Below are 23675 nucleotides of genomic sequence, written 5' to 3' on the forward strand. Positions count from 1 at the left end.
GTTTATGCGCATTGCACTGCGTAAATCGATGCGCCACGGCCGCGGACTTTCGGTGGCTTTTAGCTAGCAGCAGCTAGCAGTAACAGCAGCGATGAAGGAACGTTAATCGCGCGGCTTTTTCCTTTTATCCTTTATCAAAGTTTGATGGTTGACTTCTGCCAAAAATATCGGCGTGTGAAATAGTTACGTGTTCTTGAAATATAACAATAATAAGCGAAGATAAAAGAAACGAAATTAATTGCACTCTGATGCATCGCCTTTACCTTAATCTGACATCGAAAGTATCGTCGCGTCACTCATGTGCCTCGGAAAAAAAGCTCGACAATGAGACACATATTCGTTTTTACGATCGTGCAACTTACGTTTCTCGTGGTATAATGAACATTCATTAATTAAAAATAGTGTAAGGAACATGCGATCGTATTCGTCTATATCAACGATCAGCATCGACGTCGTCTTCAAGACACGATTGTCCACTACTCATGGTAATGTAACCGAGTACGTAGGGAAATTGGATAATTGAAACGAATAATGAGAATCAACGCGACGAAAATGAGCACTCCGATCGAGGAGAAGATTGATCAGAAGCTCAAGGTATAATTTAGATTTGATGTTAATCAAAGAAAAGCTAATAAAGAAAAAGAAAGAGAAAGAGAGAGAAAGAGCACGACTTGTGACTTTTTTACATGTATTTAATTCGTGATGTTCGTTCAACTTTCGGGAATCAATAAGTCAAGTAGGAAAGGAGGATATTAGAATAGCTCTTACTCTCTCTTTCTTTCTCTCTCTCTCTCTCTCTCTCTCTCTCCCTCTCTCTCTCTCTCTCTCTCTCTCTCTCTTTCTCTCTTTCTCTTACCCTTGTCTCTGTGCTATTTTTTGAATAACGATCGATCATCCGATCGTGCGCTTGCATAGTCGGGATAAACCATCATAAATTTAAATTAGAAAAGGATGTCAAGATAATTTTTTGAATATTCAAAGAAAATGCCGAAAGTAGTTCTCGATAAATGGCGTTTACTACGCTGACGTAAAAGCCAGGAAATATCGGTGATTGGTTTTATCTGAGCGCGTAATCGAAATTTTTGAATAAACTTATATTGAAAGGCGCAGTTCTATTTTGAATTCTTCGTCGGATATACGCATGCTTCTGTGAACATGTAGGAGCTTGCGACGGATAACGGCGCAGTTAATTGATCAATATAGGGAAAACTAATTTTTATGATTCTTTTGAGATATATTTATCCAGCGTTTACTTATTAGTATTGCCGTTTTAATCAAATATAACATGTTTATCATAAAAATAATTATAAATAAAATGTTATATTTTCATATGAATAAAATAAAAATAAACTGATTTATAATAAATCAAGTATTTTTCATATTTTTCATATATATATGTATGTACTATTTTCTATTTCTTTTTAAATTGTATTGTCATATGGTTAAAGGTAAGGAGGGGAATGGTAACTGTTAGCGATGGGAAAAGTAAACCGGTTCCTATGCGTTTGTATCTGTCCATGGAAGTATTAAAACTTCAAAGAGAAGATTTAGAGGTAAAGTGCTTCTTTATTATTTGTATTAATTTCATTGCTGTCTGAATTGAATTAATGTTATTAATTGAGACAATTGAGATATATTATTTTGTGGAAAGTACTTTCTCTAGAAGAATTACAATTATATTATTTCTGATCATATACTTTTTTTTTTATCTTTCTCAGTGCATTTAATAATTTTAATTATAATTTTTAGTATTACAAAATATTTTACTTTATAAAAAAAATTGGTAAATGACAACACTTAATATCAGCAGGTAGCAAATCATAATAAGCCACCATTAGATGCTAAGGAACGCATGGTCCAAATTACTAGACAAAAAGTTGGAGGGTTGGGATTAAGTATAAAAGGAGGAGCAGAACATAAACTTCCAGTACTCATATCTAGAATTTATAAAGGTCAAGCTGCTGATCAGTGTGGCCAATTATTTGTAGGTGATGCTATTATTAAAGGTAAATGTTTATTAAATTATTCTTATTTACTTTAAATCTTTACATTATATATTCCATGACCTATTTATATGAAGATGTGAAGAAATGAAGCTTGTAATATCACTTTATTCAAACAGATAAATGGAAGCATGACAGTTTCTCCAATAGTTTCACATTCATTCTCCTTTAACGTATTGTTTGCTCATATCATACTTATCACATGTATTTACTACAAGTATATTTGTAATGGGTAGTCAACATGTTAACAACTACATATCTATGTTAATTATTTTGAATAAATTAAAATATAGAAATTATTGATTTTTGAATATCACTTGCTTAGAAATATTATTTATTCTGTTTTACTTTATATTTATTATGTTTATTAAAATAATCAATAAATCTATTTCTTTATTGTATTTATACAGTGAATGGAGAATATATTACAGCTTGTAATCATGATGATGCTGTTAATATCTTAAGGAATGCCGGTGACATAGTTGTTTTAACTGTCAAACATTATCGTGCTGCAAAGCCATTTCTGCAGAAAAATGGTAATTGAATCATATTTAAAAAGCAAAATGAGAATGCATTTTTAACTACATATTTCATACTGATAAGTCTATAATTATCTTTTTTTCTTTTTTTTTCTTCTTTTTTTATTATTATTAGAAAAAGAAGAAAAACTAGATAATGTTGCAAATGGAAGTGCAGATGATGGTTGGGTATCGCCAAATAGACAAGCTGGTAGTCCTAGATGTGGTCATAGTAGACAAAGTTCAAATGCATCATCTGCTTCGATGCAGTACAAAAGATGGGTGGATGTTATTACAGGTTAATAGATTATTTTTCAAATTCTTCATAATTTTTTACATAATAATAAATAATAAATATTTTTTACAGTCCCATTAATGATGGCATATGTAACAAGATATATCTTTGGCACTGATAAGTTACGTAGAAATGCATTTGAAGTTAGAGGCCTTAATGGTGCACGTACTGGTGTGATACATTGTGACGACAGTGCTATTTTGAGTCAATGGTTAAAATATATAACTGATAATATTACAGGTTTAACTCATTTACAGGTAATTTAAATACATATTTTTAAATTATTTAGTAACCCGAAATAAATACGTATGTATGCATGAAAAATTTCAAATATTTCTGATAAATTGTAGATGAAGTTGTACAATCGAAATTTTGGACCAGGTGAACGTATAGAATACATGGGTTGGGTAAATGAAGCAGTAAGCAATAGTAATCAACCATGGCAGAGTTATAGGCCAAGGTTTCTAGCTCTGAAAGGGCCTGATTTATTATTATTTGAAACACCACCTGTGAGTATAATCGATCTTACTGTTTTTATTATACGAAGTTGATATACGTGGTGCGCGCGCGTGTGTATATTATATGTTTTTATTATACTATTGTTCATAACATTACTTCTTTTTTTCTTTTTTTTTCTTTTTGTAGTGTAATATAGGTGATTGGTCACGATGTGCATTAACGTTTAAAGTATATCAGACTATGTTTCGTGTAATGAGAGAGTCTGAAAATGTAGATGAAAGACAACACTGCTTCTTGGCACAAAGTCCGGGTAAACCACCAAGATATTTAAGTGTTGAAACTCGACAAGAATTATTAAGAGTCGAAGCTGCATGGCATACTGCTGTATGTTCAGCTGTTACACATTTAAAAGTCAGTAATAATCGAGTAATTACTTGCTTAAATATATAAGATAATATAGTTTTATTATCACTGTAAGAATTTCTAAATTTCAGAGTAAAACTTTTCCTGTCACATTTAATAGCAGAAGTGCAGGTTTGACATTAGAATGGACTCAGGGATTCACTCTTTCTTATGAAGGAATTGGAGAAATCGTTTGGCGTTACAAATTTTCTCAATTGAGAGGATCTAGTGATGATGGCAAAAGCAGACTTAAATTGCACTTTCAAGAACCTGATAGTATTGCAATAGAGACAAAGGTATCCTGTTAAATTTTACTTATAGTCAGCAAACGTGTAATATTTTTCCACACAATTATGTAGAATATTTAAATTAAAAAATTACGAATTTATTATATAGTAGATTTTATACAAAGAATTTATTATACAATATAAAGCATTCCAAAACTTGCTAAAGTGAAGAATGTGCATTTTTATATTTCACAGGAATTGGAGTGCTCTCAGCTACAGAACTTATTATTCTGTATGCATGCATTTCTTACTGCAAAAGTTGCTGCAGTCGATCCCACATTTTTAACATCGACAACTCCATAAAAGATATTTCGACGTTACTAGTGATAATTTACAAAGAGAATTACATTTCTCTTTTGTTATTGTTATGCGAATAAATGAAGTGATTCACAGTCAATCAATCAGAGAGATATGTCAAATACTAGTCAGTATTTCCAAAAATATTTCTATTTATAAATTACGAAACATTGTTATAACTTTTTCAATTATATTTGTTGATTTATAATGAAAATTTTGAATAACTTTTGAAATGAATTTTATAATGTGCAATTTTTTTATTGTTTTTTACTTTTTGATCAATTTTTTATCACTTCTGTGAGATACATTGAAAACTTTAATTATAATATTGATTCTAAGTTCATGTAAAATATTAATTGCTATACAGTTTAACAAGTTGACCAGATTAATAAATGTTTAAAAATAAAGTATTAAATGTATGCAAGTGATTATTACACTACTGCTTTTAAATATACGAGCGAATTATGATGTTAAATCTTGTTTTGCTTCAAAATTTTTTAACAAATTTATTATATTGATTTTTGCCTTTATAAAAACACGTATCATGGTATTCTATAAATGTATAATAAATTCAATTTTACAGTATAACAAATATAGCCGTTCATGATTTTTAAGTTACAGCAATAGATGACAAATATGTGGTGACATATTTCTCTAGCCAAATGTTACAATGTTTTTTAATTAAATATGTACCATGTGTATTCGGTGCCTTAAAAACCATGAACAAAGAATAACTACATTCAAAGACGCATTGAAACCACATAGTTCCTTAGTACACGAAATTTTACATACATATATATGTAAAATGCCAAGTAACTATGTTGCATTTAATAATTACAAAATATTTAAATTTTGTTTTAAGTTTTAAAGATGATTTAATACTTCATTCTGTTTAAATCAATATTGCTCGATAAATAAACGTAATATAGTAAAGAAATAAATACATGCCAATAGCAATAAGCACTAATATATCATTCGACCATGGTAGCTATCTAAAAAATTATTTACTGATGTAATATTGACAAAGAAAAGCGAGTAGTACATAAAAGAGTGAATCTATTGATACTGTATTCTGTGAAGTGTTAATATATAATAATAATAATTATTATATTTACAAGAATCAAGGCTAGAGAATAAAAAGTATTCATTTTTTGTAGAAAATAAAAAATTCTTATATTACGATTTGTTATTCTTTAGAATCAATTTTAGTTTAATAATCCAAATTGTTTATAAATTAAAATATTCTTTTATGCATATAGTTTATGCTATCCATCTTTTCTCTCACTATTATGTTCTATTATATATATATATATAATACGTATCTCTATACAGTATCTTTTGTTGAAGATGTCCATTTAAAACAATAAATGCTGATTGATGAATGTTTATAAATATTCTACAGTCGAAGCAAAAAATAAAAGAAATAACAGTGTTTACATCGTAAATCAGTCATATATTATTTAGAAGAAATATGAACAAATATCATTGTGAAAAAATAGAGTAAATATTATACTCACTTTCTTAAATAATGGTGTAACATTTAGTTATGCATCTCATTGTTAGTTACATTTAAAGTTTCATAATTATAAGAATTTTATAATGTAAGTAGTAATGCACAGTGAAATACAGTGAAATAGTTCTTACTATTAAGAAGATTATTATGAATTTAATTTTTATTACCGATTTTAAGAGTCTCCAGTTACTCGTAGAAAGTGCCTACAAAGTAACATAGAAAATATAACAATTCAGCTTTTATTTCTTTTTATTGTAAAATTAATGCCAATTGTACTTTTCTAGTCTGAAACATCAGTGTGTTACCATGGTCAAAGTCTCAATTGATCCTTATGGGAAAGTATTGTATCATAAACACTGCTTTATGTACCAGTTGCCATTTTACAAAATCTGTAATGTAAAGCAGTGTATGTTTAAGATCTTTTGAACTTTATTCACAATTAGCATGTGTCAAGAGTAAATGAGTTTGTGTACATGATAGCAATGAATGATTATATATAAATTAAAATATCTGTTACTGAATTTAATTACAGAAGCGTTGTCTAATTCAAATATATGATGCAGTACTAGTAAATAATTCAGAAGAGTAATCTGTTAATCTATGTCATGTTTTTAAGAAAGATAACAAATAGAAGTATTAAAAATAAATACTAAAACCAAAATATTATAAATAAGCTTATTCCTTAGCTTGTTCTCTACACTTAGAAATACAGTTTCCATATCTCACACATTTTTAAAGGATAACATTTGTTATGAGCCATTTTGTTATATACAATTTTTTTGACGTCTGTTAAATAAAAAATAATGTATTTATATTACACATAACGCTTTCTGTAGTTAAATTTAGATTTTCATCAAGAACTGCACAATTCTAGTGTATAGAAGACTTAGTTAAAACAAAACGAAAATGAAGAAGCTTAATGTCATTAAGACTATAATTCAATTAATTGTCCATCTTAGATAATTTCATTGTCAACGAAATGTATAGTCATTGAAGAATCACTTTTGCATAAGGATTAGAATTTTAGAATATTACTTGACATAAGTACATGAATAGGGATATTTATTATAGCATTTTTACTAAAAAAAAGTATACATCAAAACATTATCTTGTTACATGTTTTTACTTATATTTATATTTATATTTTATTTATACCATTTGTCTTATGATATAATTAATAGTAATTGATTTATTTATATTTGCTTTCTCTACATCTAAAATAAATAAATTATTAATTATTTAGCAAAACTTTGCGATAGTAGATTCTTCAATGAAATAAAATCTACAAGAATTTTTTGCATTTTAGCTTATTAGATGAAATGCAATGACATAGTTGTACAAATAATATTTGTTCGAAATTGTATTAAATATTTTATTTCTTTTCAAAAATATTATTATTATTCTGATGTCCTGCCTCTGTATTCATGAAATAATTATATTGTACGAAATTTATTAGTACAATTTTTTTTCTTTTTATTTTCGATAATTGTACATTTGTGCAGGACTGAAGAAATCAACTCAAGAAGCTTGCAAACTTAAGAATCTTATATTTCAACATATAGTTTATCTGTTATAATGTTTATCCCCCATTGACAATATGTTTCGAAATATATTATTGTTAGAAGTTAAAGATGATGTTTTAATTAATATAACTTCCTTCAATTTTATATCCTTTGACTTATAAATTTGATCTAATTTATCTAAAATTTAATAGATCTAACAGTTTGTTAACTGTACCATAATATTTTACACTGATAATATTTAACAAGAATTGATAATAATTTAGAACTATTTAAAATATTTAATCGTTAATTGTTATTTCAAGATTTCATCATTAATCGACGATTTTTATTCATTAACAATATAGAAATTTTATTTTCTATTATAGATTCTTGGTATTAAAATTTTTTAAAAATTAAAAAAATAATGTTACTGCGCTATAACATATTTCTTTTTGCACTTAGTAATCAATTGAACGAACTATGAAAAAATATCAAATCATATATTCATCATGCAAAGTCCAATATTTTTGATAAATATAGCATTTTAAAGAAGACTGATGATACATGCCTCTGGGTAAGCATTGTACGATTTGAACATTAAAATATTTCGTAATGATTCCAAGCGAACGGTTACTAAAGTTAGCTGGGAAAAAATAAATCAGACACGAACATTTTGTAACGGTAATACTTTGCCTAATTTTAATAAATTTAGCTATATAACTTTCTAATTCCTAAAATGGAGATCTAACTTTACGTAAGATCTCCATAACCTGTCTTCGAATCTCATTTTCCTATGTAATTTTTGCGAATACAACAATATGTATAGCAAATACTTTTATAATAAAAAACATAATTTACTGCAACAAACAAAATAGTAGTGCGTTCTCTTATAAAAAAATATATATAAATAAAAATCATTTAATATGTATTTAATTATTTAAACATTTGTACGAGTTTTTTTTGTTGTATTCTATCCTTTTCTTTTATGGTTGTTGAAAATGCTTGTAATTCTTTATCAATCATATTCTGCAAGGAAGGATCTAATTCTACAACTTTTTTCAAATCTTTGGTAGCTTTTTCTTCATCCCATGTACCAATATAAGCTTTTCCCCTTCTGTATAAAGCTTTTGCATTATCTAACAAGAATTAATAAATTTTAAGCTGGATAATTTCTTCTTTTAATATCTGCATAAACAAATAATACAAACCTGGTTCAATTTTTAAAACTGTTGTACAATGTTCTACAACTGAATAATATTCTTTTTTTATTAATTTACATTGAGCATAATTTAATAATAATGGAACTTTCATTTTATTTAAAGTCAACCATTCATCATCATTTGGTTTTTCCCTGAAAATTTAGACAAGTTTAAAATATTTAGATTTATACTAATAATTATTATCAAAATACTTAAATACTAACGCAAGCATAAGCTGTTCTAAAATTCCAATAGCTTTGGCATACATTTCAGCAGCTCTATCATAATCTTTTTCTCTGAAAAAAACATTTCCTTTCTCCTTTAAATCTGGAACACTTTTAAGTTTTTCATCCTCTGTCATCTGCCATGTTTCCTTTTCATATTCATTTGGTAATATTATTTGTATAAGTTCTATAATATTGTATATATTTTTTATATAAAAATGACAACAAAAAAACTATAATTTTAAGAAAAAATAAAATTGTGTACCTATTGTAAATTCTAAATCTTGGGGATATTTAATAAGTTCATTTAAATCTTCATACCCAATTCCTTCATTTTGTAAAGTAACTCCACAGCAATGATGACTACGCTTTTCAGATTGTGGTTTACCTACTTCTCTCAATGTTTTAGATACAAAAGGGTATGCAGTAACTAGCTGAAACAATTAGTAAAATAAAAAATGTACAGTAATAGTTATTTAATTATTTTGTATGATAGATCTATATACAACATACATACACTTTTATCTATTTTAAAACAAGCTACTTCATTTAATGCCATTTTTTGTACAATTATTTCCCATACTTCAAGTTTAAACTTTTTTCCTAAAATTAATTCCATTGGAGATCCCATAGTTTTACTGTCATCTATTACCGTTTTATTAGTATCACATTTTGTTGTTTTGAAATGAAATACAACCTAAATAATATTTTATATATTTTTATTTGATAAACTACATAAATTCTAAACACTAATTATGAAACGTTGTCAAAATTACAGTAAAAATATATAAATGGCAAAAATTATAAACCTACCTTTGTTCCTGGAACAAAGATAACATGCTTTGTACCTACATGAATAACAGTTTTTATTATACGTTCTGGATTCTCCATTGTTATATATTTATAGTATATAAATATTCTAAAAGGATCGAATAAGTTATATGATATACAATAACTAGATACTTATAATAGATATTTCATTAAATAACTTTAATTATTTAAAATTAATCATTTTTTATCGCTTTTTTCTGTGTCAATATTATTTACCCACTGTATATGTCAATACTATTAAGCCAATGCCACTTAAAACGTGTGTGATTGCAGCGACGAATGCGGGAAAAAATAAACTAAAAGCGCATTAGGAGAACCTTATCTTCTCTCGATTCATCGTGTTGATATGTATGTTTGCGTAGCCAGGCTATACTTCTCATGCTGTCGACGCGCGTAAATTGAAGAATTGAATTGACATTAAAATATCAAATGTATGATCATCAATTTTTATATAACAATTGGTATAAAGTCGATACGTATTCCGTAAAAGAAATAAAATGTACGATTTTTAAATTTTTAGATGTTGATACTTTTCTTATAATCGATTGATATTATACGCATTATTTGTTTTGCATCTATTATATGGTAATAAACGTAATAACGTTATAGAGAAAAAACTAATAGATATATTTACGTCCCATTGCAAAAGATAATAGAATTTTTCGATCTTCGTTTATATTATCATATTATTCTTGAACCACTAAGGCCATAGTTGAGACTTGATTATGATAATGTTCTTGTCATACGTCAAGATCTTTTTTACAAACATCATTTTGCAAATTCGATCGCAATAATAATAAATTTTCATGTATGTATATATAAATCAAATAATATTTCGGAATAACAACAGAATCTGTATGGAGATCTAGTCAAAAATAATAAAAGACAATATAAAAAGGAAATTATTTCTAAAATAGCCTAAAAAGTATTGCGAAGTAATTTTAAATTAATTGTATTGAGAAATAAAAAATTAGATATAACTCGATATGGACATCATAACAATACAATGCATGAAATTCATATAGGGTGTTGTAAATTCTTTTGGTTGCAATTTTTGTCCGATTTTGGTAATCAAAGGCTCACTCGAAAAATAAAGATTTTTTATATGAGATTGTCTTTTCAAATTTTTGAAAAGTATTACTTTATTTGCAAAAAATCACATCCAAAAATGGTTAATTTACAAAAATAATTTTTATACAAGTAAAAGTTTCTTTTAAAATGATAATCTCATGTAAAAAATCTTTATTTTTCGAGTAAGCCCTTGAACAACAAAATCTGATAAAAATTATTACTATGAAAATTTATGGCGTAAACTCTTGTAAATATATCGGAACAGGAAAAAGAACCAAACGAAATAAATTTTTCTATTTATATTCTATTTGCGATGCACAATGATAAATTACAACGAGATAATAAAATGGTAAAATATTTTCCGTTTGAAGAATATTATGGTTTACTTTAAACGACGGAAACTATAGTGATTTGTATAGTTATTTATATATCATAATGTAGAAAATTTACTTATCTGATTTACTATATTATCGTATAGTAAATTTTAATTCGATCTTATATAGTTCATGCGAATAATGTTAGTAGGATGCTATAGTCGTGTTATGATTTTTGTGTAATTGGCAGTATCGTATGGAAACAATACGTTACACAATTTCAACATAGAAGTCCAACATACAAAAGTATTGCTTACATCATAACATTTATTGAAGCATAAGAAGTTGGATGCACTTTGAAACGACAGTGACTAACATTTTTTGTCATCTATATTACTGCAAATATTGATCCTGTGGTAGAGTAACATGTGTTATTAAATATAGTTATAAATTGGTTAAAATCATATTTCATATTTTTCATTTATCAATCAATATAATTAAAATAATAATATTTAAATTTAGAAACAATGGATAGTACAAATATTACCGAAAAAGATGAGTCATCTATTAGTGATACAAATGGTTATAAGCAACAAGGTAAGATTTTATTTAGTAAATATATAACCATATATATATACATGTATTTTGAATTTTTATTATAATATTATCATAAAATAATGTCTATATTTGTATGTTGTTTGAATATAATTCTTGTGATATTTAACACAAAATTTTCTTTTCTAGATCCTGAAGATATACAAATTCCTGTACCTTGGGGGTATATAAGCGGTTAGTATAAATTATATTTTATTGCCCATTTTTTCTTTTCTTCCTTTCAGTTTGATATATAAATGAATATATAAAATACGTAAAATTTGTTCTTATTATATTGGTTAGATTCAAAAAAAAAAAAAAAAAAAAAAAAAATTCATAGTAATGAAACATTTAGGAAAATTGTGGGGATCAAGAGACAAACAACCAATATTGGCAATACATGGCTGGCAGGACAATGCAGGGAGCTTCGACAGCTTGGCACCATTATTATCGTTAAATCTGCCCGTTCTCAGCATAGATCTGCCTGGCCATGGTTACTCCTCTCACATACCATCTGGACAATTCTACTATATATTTTGGGATGGGGTTATCATTCTACGTAGAATTGTTAAACATTACAAGTGGAACAAGGTTAGCCAGCAGTCAAAGTTATACAACGATAATATTTATTTATTATATATTAATATAATTTTCATTCATACTGATAATGATTTCGATTTCATTACATGTTCAATTTTCATTTGTAGATCTTATTTTAATAATTTGTACAATGATGCTCATGTCTTTATTTGATCATATATTAAAATATAGGTTGTTTTTTTTTGTTATTTAATAGAAATTTAAGTATTTTTTTCTATTCTAGGAAATATTACATGTATGATAAATCTGAATACGTATTATATAGGTAATATTATTTTGATAACTCCATGAATGTTCACTATTAATATTTCATATTTGATATTTAATTCAAATAATATATTATTATTATATTAGTTATTATTGCATTAATAATAATATACTATTATTGCATATTTCTATAACAATTATATTATAGAAATATAATATATTGATTATCTAATATAATGAAAATCATTTTAATCTATATTGAAAAAGGTTGACTGTTACAATTCATGTTAAACTCTATGTTATGCATAATACATATTTTATTTTATCAACTAAATTATGTACTATTACACAGAGAAAGAATTGTAAAATTTTGAGGATCAATTTGATTCTTATAATTCCAATGATAACATTATAAGGTCGTTGTATAACTATATTGTAAAAACCCTACTGAATAGGGTATAATATTTTTAATTCTGCTGTAACTTTGTTTCATTTTGAGACATTGTTTAAGGACTTTCAAGATGTGATATATAACTTAAGCAGAAGAATATTATGATAGAACCATAACTGCATTTTGGAAAAAGAGGTAATGATTATGTCAGTAACATTATTACTTACCTACAGGCAAATGGTGGGGCCCTCGATGGGTTCAACCAATAGTGGCACTACATGGTCGTCAAGATAATGCAGGCAGTTTTGATACCTTGATTCCATTACTTCCTGATGATATTTCAGTACTTTGTTTGGATATGCCTGGGCATGGTTTATCATCTCATTATCCAAAAAGTCAATACTATTATGTTTATTGGGATGGTGTTATAATCCTACGTAGAATCGTAAAATATTTCAAGTGGACTAAGGTTAGCGAGTGGGACCAATTGTAAATAATGTGAAAATGAATAATGTGTATTGTCACAATATTTTTTTCTACACTTTAATTAGCACTTTAATATTTAAATGTAACAGTCATCCTTGTAAATCCAAATTATAAAAATTAATTATTATCAATTTTAATATATTGCATGTTAATTTTATATATTATATACATACATACATACATACATATATATATATATATATATATATATATATATATATATATATGTATTAGCACTAGCATAAGTTTTTTTTGATGTTAGTCTATTAAATTATCTATTTCTTCTTTATTAATTATTTCATTTTGGATATAGGTGAAATTGCTGGGACATTCACTGGGTGGAGCAATATCATTTTTGTATGCTGCATCTTATCCCAATGAAGTAGATATTTTGATTAGTTTGGATATAGTTAGCCCTAGTGTAAGGGATATAACTAAGACTGCAGCAATAACAGGAGATCACATTGATAAATTCTTAAAATATGAAAATCTTACATTAGATAATATTCCATGTTATGAATATTCTGAAATGATTGGTATAGTTGTAGCTGCTTACAATGGTTCTATAAACGAAAAGGGGGCTGAAATATTAATGAAACGTGGTATACAAGCTTCGTATATTCCTAAGAAATTTTATTTCTCTCGTGATCCAAGATTGAAGGTAAGTAATAAAATAAAAGGATATTTATCTTAAAAATAGCATAATATATATGTGCGTAACTGACTAAAATTTACAGGTTTCTACACTAGGTATGCTATCCTTAGATTTGGTACTTGCATATGCATCAAAAATAACATGTGCATACCTTAACATTCGAGCCGTTCCTGGTATGGATTTCGAGCAACCTGAAAATTATCAAAAGGTCCTAGATCAAATAAAAATAAGTGCTAAAAAATATGAATACCATGAAGTTAAGGGCACTCATCATGTTCATTTGATTAATCCTGAAAGAATTGCACCAATAATAAAGAATTTTATAAGTAATTAAAGATAATATATTCTAGATAATATGAATATATATAGTAAATTTATTTGATGAATATAATTTTAATAGTGGTGAAATGCAAATCTTTGACTTAATAAATTTAAATTATTCTTATAACCTGTTACCAAAATGATTATTATTATAAGATTTAAAAAATATTTAGATAATATTTTACTTAAAATTATAGATAAGATAAAATAAAAATTATAAAAAATAATTGGGATTAATTTATTTATTTAAATATGATATCGGTTTGTAAAATATTTAATATAATATTGAAATAGTAATATTTATGTGTACAAAAATATACAAATCGTAATAATATTCTTACGAAATATTCTCATTAAAAAAAAATATAATTGTATTCTGAAGGTATTTCTTGGAAAACGGAAAATAATGTGATCATATTTATAAAAATAAAGTGATTGGTAATAATCTTAAAATTGTTATATTTTTTGCCGCTTTAAATAAATAAAATAAGTTATGAGTTGTAAAGTGATATTATCCTAAAACCTATATCGTAAGCATGCAAGGACAGTTATTTTTTGCAATAACTTCAAGTGAAAAATAATATTGTCGTTTAGAAGATATTATGTTCCCCACCAATATAAATGATAAAGTATTATTGGGAGGAAGTAGGCAAATGCAACAAACTTATACCAACTTACACTTATGCAACCGCGAATAAGCGATAAGAATAATGGAAGTCATATTTACTATCAGCTCACCTATTTCTTTTTGTTCTAAATTTTGATCAAATATAAATGTGTATGTACACACACACACACACACACGTGAGCGCGTATGTATATAATTGATATTATGTATAAGAGAAAAAATATATATATAATTATTAGATATATCCTATAATATATATTCCATATGGTGTCACTTGTGAAAAAAAAAATATATATATATATATTTGTAATAAAATAACATATAAGAGAGAGAGAGAGAGAGAGAGAGAGAGAGAGAGAATTATTTCCGAATTATAAGAATTTTCATATATTATATATATTTATTCATATTATAGAAGAAAAGGATATTTTTGAAGATAATAAACATATTGATACAGATGTTTTTGGTTCACAATGACGATGTCGTACAGTCGCATTTTATTTATTCAGTTGTCGTTGCTATGCCACGTTGAGTTTTAAAGTTATGTAGTAACATTTTACTTGTTACAACTGTTTTATCTCAGTTTCTTCGAATATTTAGAAGTGTGCGGAACATATTTATAATAGAAATGTGTTATTAACATAATATTTATAATTATGTAGGTAAGTAAATTATTAAAATACAGATGTTGGTCTTTTCTGACTTTTTAACGATTAAAAAATAAAACTTTTATAAAATGAGAATCATTTGTCATATTGCATTTTTAGAAATTTATGATTGAACTTCGTAACTATTTTTAATCGGCTTTATGATAAATGATGTGTGTATAGTTTTTAAATAATTTTGTAGGATATACATTTATCCAAGATAAAATCGAAGATAACGCGTTTAACGTTATGTTGCAAAAGAGACCTATAATATTTATAATATAATAAATGAAAGATTTATAAGTTACATTTTTTTCAGAAGGTCAAGATTAGATACATGTATATAGCACGGCTTTAAAATAAAACCGTGTAGTAGCATTCCGACAATTTATTGTCTTCGGCTCTTATCAGGACAGTTCAGGAAACGTGGCTGTCCTATCGAACATACCACGTTGTATGCGCTGGTAATTACTGTCGATGATAGTGCAGCCACAACATGGAAAATGAATATGAATGTCATTCCTACAGGTGAACGTCGTATGGACTTGTCTCTTTTAAATTTGTGCCCTGCTACGAAATCTACAGAATATACACAACCGAAATTTAAGAAATATAACAGTTCGATTTTTGATTTACGTGTAAGTAATATTTCTTGTACGTAATTACGGAAAAATATATATTACATTTTCATCATTTTTGAAAAAATTATTGATTAACATAAAAGATCAAGGTGTCTTAACTTAGAGATTATAACATATGTTGATTGTTATCATAATAACTATTTCTTTTACGAATTGACTTCATCAGTTATATATATATACGTATAAATATAAAATGTATATTACTAAAGAAATATATTAAAATGATCGTATTAAGCGGGCACAGCTATGTTCGCTATTATTTTTGATTACTATTTTTTTTTTTTTTATCATAATTTTAAATGTTGTTTCTACTGAATTATTTTTATGTGTATATACACACATATGTAGTTAATATATTTAATACGAATTACTTATACTAATTTACATATAAGCGAGTTAAATTTACCGCTAAACGATCTGATCCATCGATCCTGACGATTAACAAACTTTTCAATTGAAAGTTTGTTCGTTCGGCTCGAGTTATTAGATCGTAACAACATTCATCATTGTAAATGTTTTGGATGAAGATTAATAATGTGATTAAGAACTTGATCTCTTTTGAAGATGTTTTCGATAAATTGAAGCAATTTGTTGTAATTCTTCTTCGGTAGGTGTATAAGCCGCGAGAGTTCTCAAACGTGCTTTAGAAAGCTCCAAGTCCTATTGTGTATCATAGTTTAATAATACGATAATTTTTATGTGTCTTCTATGTATTGATTAAAATTGCAGATCTAATAAAACATTATAATACTTTATCGTATATATGTGTCAACAGAATTTTTATATTTTTATATATTTTAAATAAAACTAAATTCAAGATGAAAGAATACATTTTGAATACAGAATTGCCTCCGACGATTTTATTCCTCCGTCTTAAAAAAATTCACTTTTTTCCATTTCAGTACTATTTACACGAATATTTATCAGAAATTATTAAAACTATCTACACGCGAAAAGTGAGTCATAAAACGCGATATCGATATGAATAAGTATAACTCACAATTGTTCACGAACTGTTGAAATTTTTTTTCATGACATAAAATCAGTGAAAAGATATTTTTTATCAAATACTAATTATAAATGTGAACTTGATAATTTGAGAATTAATAATAAAATTGAAAATCATACGAAATCAATATTTTTTTACAATTTATTTTTACAATTTATTATTAGGAAGAATTAAAATATATTGTAGCCGTAAAATGCTAATCATGTATTAAATATAAAATTTTACTGTTTATACCTTTAAAAGTTTTTGATTTCTTAGTTGCGATTCTTCAAAATTTAGTTGCGAATTTAAAGAAGCTTGAGTTTTCTCAGGAACGTCCATCACAATCTTCGTTGTTACTATGTCTATTATATTTCTGCGAATTTTAATTAATAATTATATATCGTTACTTAAATCAATTTATGTCATATAAATACTATATAATCAATTACCATAGTGTCATGTTTTTTATTTTACAAATATTCAATATACACTTTTATCAATATCATTTTTTTTATTAACAGTTAATTTTTGTAATAATTTTATGAAATTATTAAAAGGCCCTCTAATATGGTGTCCTTTAGTAAGGGTGACATTGAAACACTGTAACGTAACTAGTAACGTTGGTAACGATGATCGATATTAATGCGGTAAAAAATTTTTACAGTTTAATACTTTACCGACATCACATTTTAGATGCAAATAATGAATTAAATATGAATTATAAGACTAGTTAAAATAAACCGAATAATATGATATTAAAATAAATATAATTAAAAAAAAATTTTCATAAAAATAAAAATCTTTTAACGCTAAAATAATTTTAATTTAAGAATTGTATTAAACACAAATGCGTTTCTATGGTGTTAATATATATTATATATTTCTAATACACATGAAATTATGTGTAAAATATATTTATTATTTCTAAATAAATACGTTATGTTTAATCATCTATAGATTGCGATTTAGGCTGTAAAAAGAATATAGTGTATGAAAAAAAAGAAAATAATTTCACATTATATAGAATTCATAAGAACTTACCATTATATAAATATGACTTGGTAATGAACGTTCTAGCATTTCCGAAAGGCGTCCTTTACTTAATTTATGTTCTTCATCTGAAAATATGTAAAAAAATATGTAAAAGATAATTAAAAAGATATAAAATATATTTACTAAATTGTTGCATATTACCAGTAGGTACAGTTAGAGATAATATAGGTAATGCCACGAGTCCAGCGACGAGTGGACGTAAAATCCACTCTACTCTTCGTTCATTTTTTGGAAGAATATAAATATCAACCTAGAAAAAACACAAAGTTACTTGATCATATTGATAAGAACAATCAATATGAATTTACCTGTTTTTGTCCAGCAAACATAAATGCGTCACTAGCTTCCATTGTTAAGCGTAACGTAATCAAATAATCAGAATGATTTTGGATAATGTATGATATGTAAAGTGGTGTGCATACCCAACCATGAGCTGGTAATCTAGTTTCTAAACTAATTACTGCATCTTCTATCCACAATGGAGCTAATGTTACACTACTACTAGTTTCTGATGCAGTCTCATCATTCGCACTAAAAATAAAATGTGTATTTTAATAATAATTTATTATTAAATAAAATGAATCTCCCTAAGAATTATTTACCGTATCCATTTAATAGTATACACTCCTATACTGACAGGTTGTTCACTGCCAGCTTTAGCTATTAAGCAATATACATCTGTACCTGCTTCACCATCAGAAAGTACTGTTCCTGCTAAAATACTATCTTCATTTTGATTATTTTCCTTTTGTATCAGTTCTCCCTTTATAAAAAAAAATAATATTTTTATACTATAATAATAATAAAATAAAAAATGTATAACTTACCAACTCAATTGAAGTATCAAGAATTTTTATTGGACAAGGTGATGTACATGAAATATGTGGCATGACAACAAAAGGCTCGTGAATAAAACCTTTTGTCAATGGTTCTAAAAGACTAGTACAAAATCGTGTAGTTACTTCAAATGGTTTACTAACTGGTATAGAATGTACAATTTCTTTGCTTCCTTTTATTTCATTTGGATAACAATATTCTACCTGTTACAAAAACTTTCTTATAATTGCTATTATTAATATAATTCGTTATAATGGTTCATATGATTTTACATACTTTTATGATAATATTTCTGTTACCCACTTTATGTGCTCGCATATATACAGTTTTTTCAATTATACAATTTTTACCTGTTTTTTCTATTTCAATTAATACTTGTGATTGTTTAGTTAACATTGTCATACTTAAATCAGCTAAAACAGTTTGTTATTATTACAGTACAAATAAAAAATATATTTTGCGTTAAATATTTTTCGAACACTTACTTGACTGTTCATTGTTTCCATCCATTTGAAAACCAACATGCAAGGATGCTACAGTAATATAGTCTTCAGCAGTTACATGTATTATAATAGGTACCCATTCTCCTAATAATGCAGGATTATTAGATTTTGCACTTATATTAACATCACTTTCTTTCCTTTTTATTTCTGTTGTTATTAACGGTTTTATCGTTTCGAATTTCCCACTACTGTTTAAACAAATCCATAATATATATATATCTATATACATATACTTACACATACCACATACAATATTGTATAGAGTATATATATACATGCACATTATAAACATTACGTACTGTAATAATTGTATTTCAGGATACAAACGATGTAAAAGATTTGTTTCTTTCCCTGCAGCTGGAAATCTTAGAACAATACAACATTGAGTTTCATTTCCCATAAACAATGTGACTGTACCAATACGAATTTCACTACTATCACATAAAGAAGGTGCTCCAAATTGACCATAAAATTTTTTAATTTGATTACTAGAGAATACAAGATCAACATTATTATGCTGAGGGATAGCAACTACAATTTCTGTATTGAAACCAGGGCTGTTGATTGTTACAGACACCTTAGAAAACTCTATACTCCCAGAAAATGAATTTCTGTAATAAACATTATGTAATAATTACTATTAAGTATATGATTAAAAATATTAAGATATAAAATTTAATAATTACCTTATAATTACTTCAATCATAACATCTTCATCAACTATATATCTTGGTTTCAAAAATTGTGCTTTAACATCTATAAATGAAGTCATATTATTATCATCAATTGTAAACATAATTGGTTCTTGTCGATTTAATTCTAATTTCCATTTTTCTAATGCAACACGTTTTAGATCATCTGGTAAATCTGGTTCCGGATGCGGTGGCCGTTTCTATATTATACATATCAATGAAAAAAATTGTTGATATTTATCCTTAATAAACATTATAATAAAAACCAATATTTTTACCTGAAGAATATTAATAATGTTTGCATAAACAATAGTTTGCTGATCTTTAGTAAATGTTGTAGAAGGTCCTAAAGCTTCAAAAGATAAAGTGAGGTAGTCTTGAATGCTTGTGGATAAATATGCAGCTCGTAAAGCATTTTTTATGATATCTGTGAGCAAGACGGGCCATCTCTCCCCATGATACTCCCATAACATGTGCATCAATAATCTGACCAATCAAATTTTATGATTTTGACGTTAACACAAGAAAACTATCTAGAGAAAATAATGTCAAGATCAATTTTTGACTACCGGATATTACAAAAGGATAATAAACCTCTCGAAATTTGTCAACAAAAGATACTAATACAAGCAAAAATATAACTTACGTAAGAACTTTTCCATAGTCTCGGGAATTATAATATTCTTCAGCCATCTGTACAACTATAACAATAAATAGATTCTTTTTGATATATATATATATATATGTGTGTGTATGTGTGTAGGAATATTTAACTGAAAAATAAAAAGATAAGAAATAAAGAGGATATATATTATACCTAATGATCTGCGCATTCTAGGACATCGATATATTTTAAATTGAGAAATTGCATTTCCCAGCAAACCTATGATTATCATCTAAAACAATAATAAATAAAAATTATCACAACTTATTGTATTCACGAAAGTCTTGTTAAATACATCAAACTTACAGAATGATTTACAGTTGTTTTCTCTTTATATTGTAATGCTTGTACAGCAGCTGCTTCTTTAACAGTATCTAGTGGTTCTACATTTAATTTTCCAGAACGCCATGGTCGTTGCCCATAAAATTCAAGTTTTTCTTCCCCAGCTAATGGATCTAGATCTGGATAACTATTTACATTCTATAACATTATTTTTTAAAAGTTATTATTTAGATAAAACAATATTATTCAATAAATTATTATTACATACTTTACATAACTCTTTACATGCCGATTGTCTCAAGCTTGCATGTTGTGCAGCTAGTTGATAATAATATCCAGGATGTTGAGTTTGGACTGCAGGAAGACCTTGTCGAATTGCATCATCAAATAATTCTGCAAATGTTGAAAACTGGTTACTCATCCAAGCATGATGCTCAAATATCAATTCCTTTGGACCAGTTTTTAGTTTAAACCTGTATGTGTAAAAATAATTATTTGAATTGATTTTTTTTTTTTAATATTGTTTATAAATTTTATAAATATTTCAGAAATATTTTTAACCTTTCTGTGTGAAGTCTAAACTGTGCTATAGCATCTTTTGGAAGGTTTAAACTAAACATTATCTTGCATATTTTATAGTTTATAAAACCAGCAATAGTTTTTATTTCCAATGCATTAGTGTCTACCATTCTTATTTCAAAGAGATTATGATATGCTTGGACGTAATGCCTGTAAAAAAATAATATAAATTGATTGAGATCGAATAAAAAAATATTTATATTGGGATTCTTACTTTTGAGGTTGATCTTGCTTTAATTCATTTAGGAATCCCATTTTAAATTGATGACGTACAAACAAATACTGATGAACAGTTTTATTTAATTGATCGCGGTGACTTCTAATAATACGATATTCGTGATGATAGAAATTTTGTGCCAACTGATAAAATGCAGTCTCCAATCTGTTAAAAAAAAAAACATATCATTAAGTTTGATAATATATATGAAAATAAAATATTTCTGATATTATACCTAGATATATATCCTGATAAATGATCACCATGTGGTAATACATAAAGTAAATTAGGTGGTAATTCACAAGCACCACACAAGGCAGTTGCTCGTTCTGTTGCCACTATATCTTCAGAATCTGGAGGAGGTGGTACATCACATTGTATCAATACAAGTGCTACTTTTGTACTTCTACCTTCTAAGGCAGCTCTATTAAAAGACATGTTATATGTTTTAGTTAAAATTCTAATATAAATCATTGTATATATTACCTGAGTGATTGTATTCTTGAGGCACATTCTATCTTTTTTTCGTTCCACAATGGATCATTCCAATCCAAATCATAAAAGACTACAACTACTGCTGGAATTTCATTAAGATATTTGTTCATCCAATTACGTTTTAAGATTCCTTTAGGAATATACCATTCATATGAATTTCTCTGTAAAAAAGATTCTTTATTATAAATTTAAAGCTTATATATAAATACAATAAAATAACGCATGTATGTACACCTTTGGTTTAACAGTAGGAAATTCATGTTTTGGTCCTAATAATTTAAATTGAACAGTAGTACCATCTGGTCTGCGATTATTACTAAATGCATCCCAAATAGATCGATGGATAGTATTTGTTACATCTAAACCCGATAGTCCGATCAGAGCTAATGGTTTAGCAGTCAATTCTGATGGTAGATCAAACATCATTGATTTACTGCTAACATAAAAATATAGTCAAATAACTATGTATATATTTTATCTATTTCATAAATTTAAATGAAAACTATATATATATGTATATATATATATATATAAATAATTAATTTGTAAGTATATATATTTGCATATATCATTTGAAAGAAAAGGAAATGCAACTTGGATTATTTTTTGTAATAGTAAACAATCATACTTTGCCTGTTAACAGTAAGGTGTACTTGATCGTTCAATAAGATGTTGCAATTTTGTTTTTTACACACAGGACAAACACTAGTATATACTTTCTTTGACAGATTACATTAAAAATTAACGACAAATCACGATAACTGTACTCATTTTCTATTTCTGTATCATATTCTGTATTATCGACAATACGGCAGAACTAAATAGTAGCGTTCTAATAATAATAAGAATAAAAACTAAAAATCGTTACTTATATCATTGAATTAAACTCGAATATTCGTTTAAAACTGTATAATTAAAAAATGAAAATGAAATTAAACGTAATTAATCAGATCAGTTATTTACTTTGTATAAAAAAGATTGCATTATAAGAGGTATCGATTGCGTCTACTTAATCGATCTGAACGCATAGAGAATCTGCGTACTATTATCGAAATCAAAATTTATATATTTATACTTTCCATTGTTGATATATTTTAATAATGTACTTACATTATAAAGATACAAAAAAAAAAAGAATGTAATATCAATGAATAACTTAAGATAATAAGAATCTTTTTTATTCAAAGATTGAGTTGCTATTCCGGAAGACGTTTACCAGAAATGTATGTAATTAAATAGGATAATGTACATATAAATATTATAGATATATCATTAAT

General features: G+C 26.5%; 4 protein-coding genes across 14 annotated transcripts; 2 read left to right on the forward strand and 2 right to left on the reverse strand.

The window, feature by feature from the left end:
• The first annotated feature begins 35 nt into the window (after positions 1-35).
• Positions 36-7404, forward strand: LOC122637764 (gamma-1-syntrophin). Of its 3 annotated transcripts, none has more exons than XM_043830109.1 (10): positions 36-594; positions 1449-1553; positions 1808-2006; positions 2414-2539; positions 2658-2819; positions 2889-3073; positions 3167-3325; positions 3462-3686; positions 3770-3973; positions 4160-7404. In XM_043830109.1, the coding sequence occupies exons 1-10, from the start codon at positions 532-534 to the stop codon at positions 4265-4267; spliced, it is 1536 nt and encodes a 511-aa protein (XP_043686044.1). In that variant the 5' UTR covers positions 36-531; the 3' UTR covers positions 4268-7404. The 3 variants fall into 3 exon arrangements, with proteins under 3 accessions (XP_043686044.1, XP_043686045.1, XP_043686046.1); XM_043830110.1 differs by having other exon boundaries at positions 38-594; positions 1811-2006; XM_043830111.1 differs by lacking the exon at positions 36-594 and adding an exon at positions 816-1369 and having other exon boundaries at positions 1811-2006.
• A 543-nt stretch (positions 7405-7947) lies between these two features.
• LOC122638052 (AH receptor-interacting protein) lies at positions 7948-9831 on the reverse strand. Of its 3 annotated transcripts, none has more exons than XM_043830671.1 (7): positions 9774-9831; positions 9513-9548; positions 9217-9396; positions 8965-9133; positions 8700-8886; positions 8485-8627; positions 7948-8412 (listed from the first exon to the last, which is right to left on the reverse strand). In XM_043830671.1, exons 3-7 carry the CDS (start codon positions 9328-9330, stop codon positions 8210-8212), a joined length of 816 nt encoding a protein of 271 aa, XP_043686606.1. In that variant the 5' UTR covers positions 9331-9396; positions 9513-9548; positions 9774-9831; the 3' UTR covers positions 7948-8209. The 3 variants fall into 3 exon arrangements, with proteins under 3 accessions (XP_043686606.1, XP_043686607.1, XP_043686605.1); XM_043830672.1 differs by having other exon boundaries at positions 9513-9521; positions 9774-9789; XM_043830670.1 differs by lacking the exon at positions 9774-9831 and having other exon boundaries at positions 9513-9763.
• Positions 9832-11092: 1261 nt separating this feature from the next.
• Positions 11093-14296, forward strand: LOC122637951 (probable serine hydrolase). Of its 2 annotated transcripts, none has more exons than XM_043830499.1 (6): positions 11093-11331; positions 11438-11512; positions 11660-11704; positions 12941-13176; positions 13507-13854; positions 13931-14296. In XM_043830499.1, exons 2-6 carry the CDS (start codon positions 11443-11445, stop codon positions 14180-14182), a joined length of 951 nt encoding a protein of 316 aa, XP_043686434.1. In that variant the 5' UTR covers positions 11093-11331; positions 11438-11442; the 3' UTR covers positions 14183-14296. The 2 variants fall into 2 exon arrangements, with proteins under 2 accessions (XP_043686434.1, XP_043686433.1); XM_043830498.1 differs by lacking the exon at positions 12941-13176 and adding an exon at positions 11865-12100 and having other exon boundaries at positions 11094-11331.
• Positions 14297-15177: 881 nt separating this feature from the next.
• On the reverse strand, positions 15178-23656 carry LOC122637671 (trafficking protein particle complex subunit 11). 6 transcript variants are annotated; one of them, XM_043829967.1, is made up of 22 exons: positions 23027-23492; positions 22633-22834; positions 22390-22559; positions 22139-22327; positions 21901-22068; positions 21669-21836; positions 21376-21580; positions 21132-21305; positions 20979-21057; positions 20808-20862; positions 20440-20647; positions 20156-20361; positions 19769-20080; positions 19452-19657; positions 19243-19379; positions 18957-19169; positions 18732-18892; positions 18438-18660; positions 18271-18379; positions 18118-18194; positions 17329-17449; positions 15178-16745 (listed from the first exon to the last, which is right to left on the reverse strand). In XM_043829967.1, the coding sequence occupies exons 2-21, from the start codon at positions 22822-22824 to the stop codon at positions 17402-17404; spliced, it is 3300 nt and encodes a 1099-aa protein (XP_043685902.1). In that variant the 5' UTR covers positions 22825-22834; positions 23027-23492; the 3' UTR covers positions 15178-16745; positions 17329-17401. The 6 variants fall into 6 exon arrangements, with proteins under 6 accessions (XP_043685902.1, XP_043685905.1, XP_043685904.1 ...); XM_043829970.1 differs by adding an exon at positions 17526-18046 and having other exon boundaries at positions 15178-17449; XM_043829969.1 differs by lacking the exon at positions 23027-23492 and adding an exon at positions 23509-23656 and having other exon boundaries at positions 15178-17449; positions 22633-22831.
• Between the last annotated feature and the right edge of the window lie 19 nt (positions 23657-23675).

The sequence above is a fragment of the Vespula pensylvanica genome, chromosome 2, assembly GCF_014466175.1.
Source record: "Vespula pensylvanica isolate Volc-1 chromosome 2, ASM1446617v1, whole genome shotgun sequence".
Lineage (NCBI taxonomy): Eukaryota > Metazoa > Arthropoda > Insecta > Hymenoptera > Vespidae > Vespula > Vespula pensylvanica.

Excerpts from the sequence above, each read along its gene's own strand:
- LOC122637764 (XM_043830109.1), top strand. The coding sequence starts at position 532 with ATGAGAATCAACGCGACGAAAATGAGCACTCCGATCGAGGAGAAGATT. Across the intron at positions 1,554-1,807 it reads TTCAAAGAGAAGATTTAGAG|CAGGTAGCAAATCATAATAA; the intron begins GTAAAGTGCTTC and ends ACTTAATATCAG. Across the intron at positions 2,007-2,413 it reads AGGTGATGCTATTATTAAAG|TGAATGGAGAATATATTACA; the intron begins GTAAATGTTTAT and ends GTATTTATACAG.
- LOC122638052 (XM_043830670.1), bottom strand. The coding sequence starts at position 9,590 with ATGGAGAATCCAGAACGTATAATAAAAACTGTTATTCATGTAGGTACA. Across the intron at positions 9,134-9,216 it reads GTTTTAAAATAGATAAAAGT|CTAGTTACTGCATACCCTTT; the intron begins GTATGTATGTTG and ends TAATTGTTTCAG. Across the intron at positions 8,887-8,964 it reads AGATTTAGAATTTACAATAG|AACTTATACAAATAATATTA; the intron begins GTACACAATTTT and ends ACAATATTATAG.
- LOC122637951 (XM_043830499.1), top strand. The coding sequence starts at position 11,443 with ATGGATAGTACAAATATTACCGAAAAAGATGAGTCATCTATTAGTGAT. Across the intron at positions 11,705-12,940 it reads ACCTTGGGGGTATATAAGCG|GCAAATGGTGGGGCCCTCGA; the intron begins GTTAGTATAAAT and ends ACTTACCTACAG. Across the intron at positions 13,855-13,930 it reads CTCGTGATCCAAGATTGAAG|GTTTCTACACTAGGTATGCT; the intron begins GTAAGTAATAAA and ends TAAAATTTACAG.
- LOC122637671 (XM_043829969.1), bottom strand. The coding sequence starts at position 22,824 with ATGATGTTTGATCTACCATCAGAATTGACTGCTAAACCATTAGCTCTG. Across the intron at positions 21,306-21,375 it reads CATGTAAAGAGTTATGTAAA|AATGTAAATAGTTATCCAGA; the intron begins GTATGTAATAAT and ends ATAATGTTATAG. Across the intron at positions 19,658-19,768 it reads CCTGAAATACAATTATTACA|TAGTGGGAAATTCGAAACGA; the intron begins GTACGTAATGTT and ends TTGTTTAAACAG.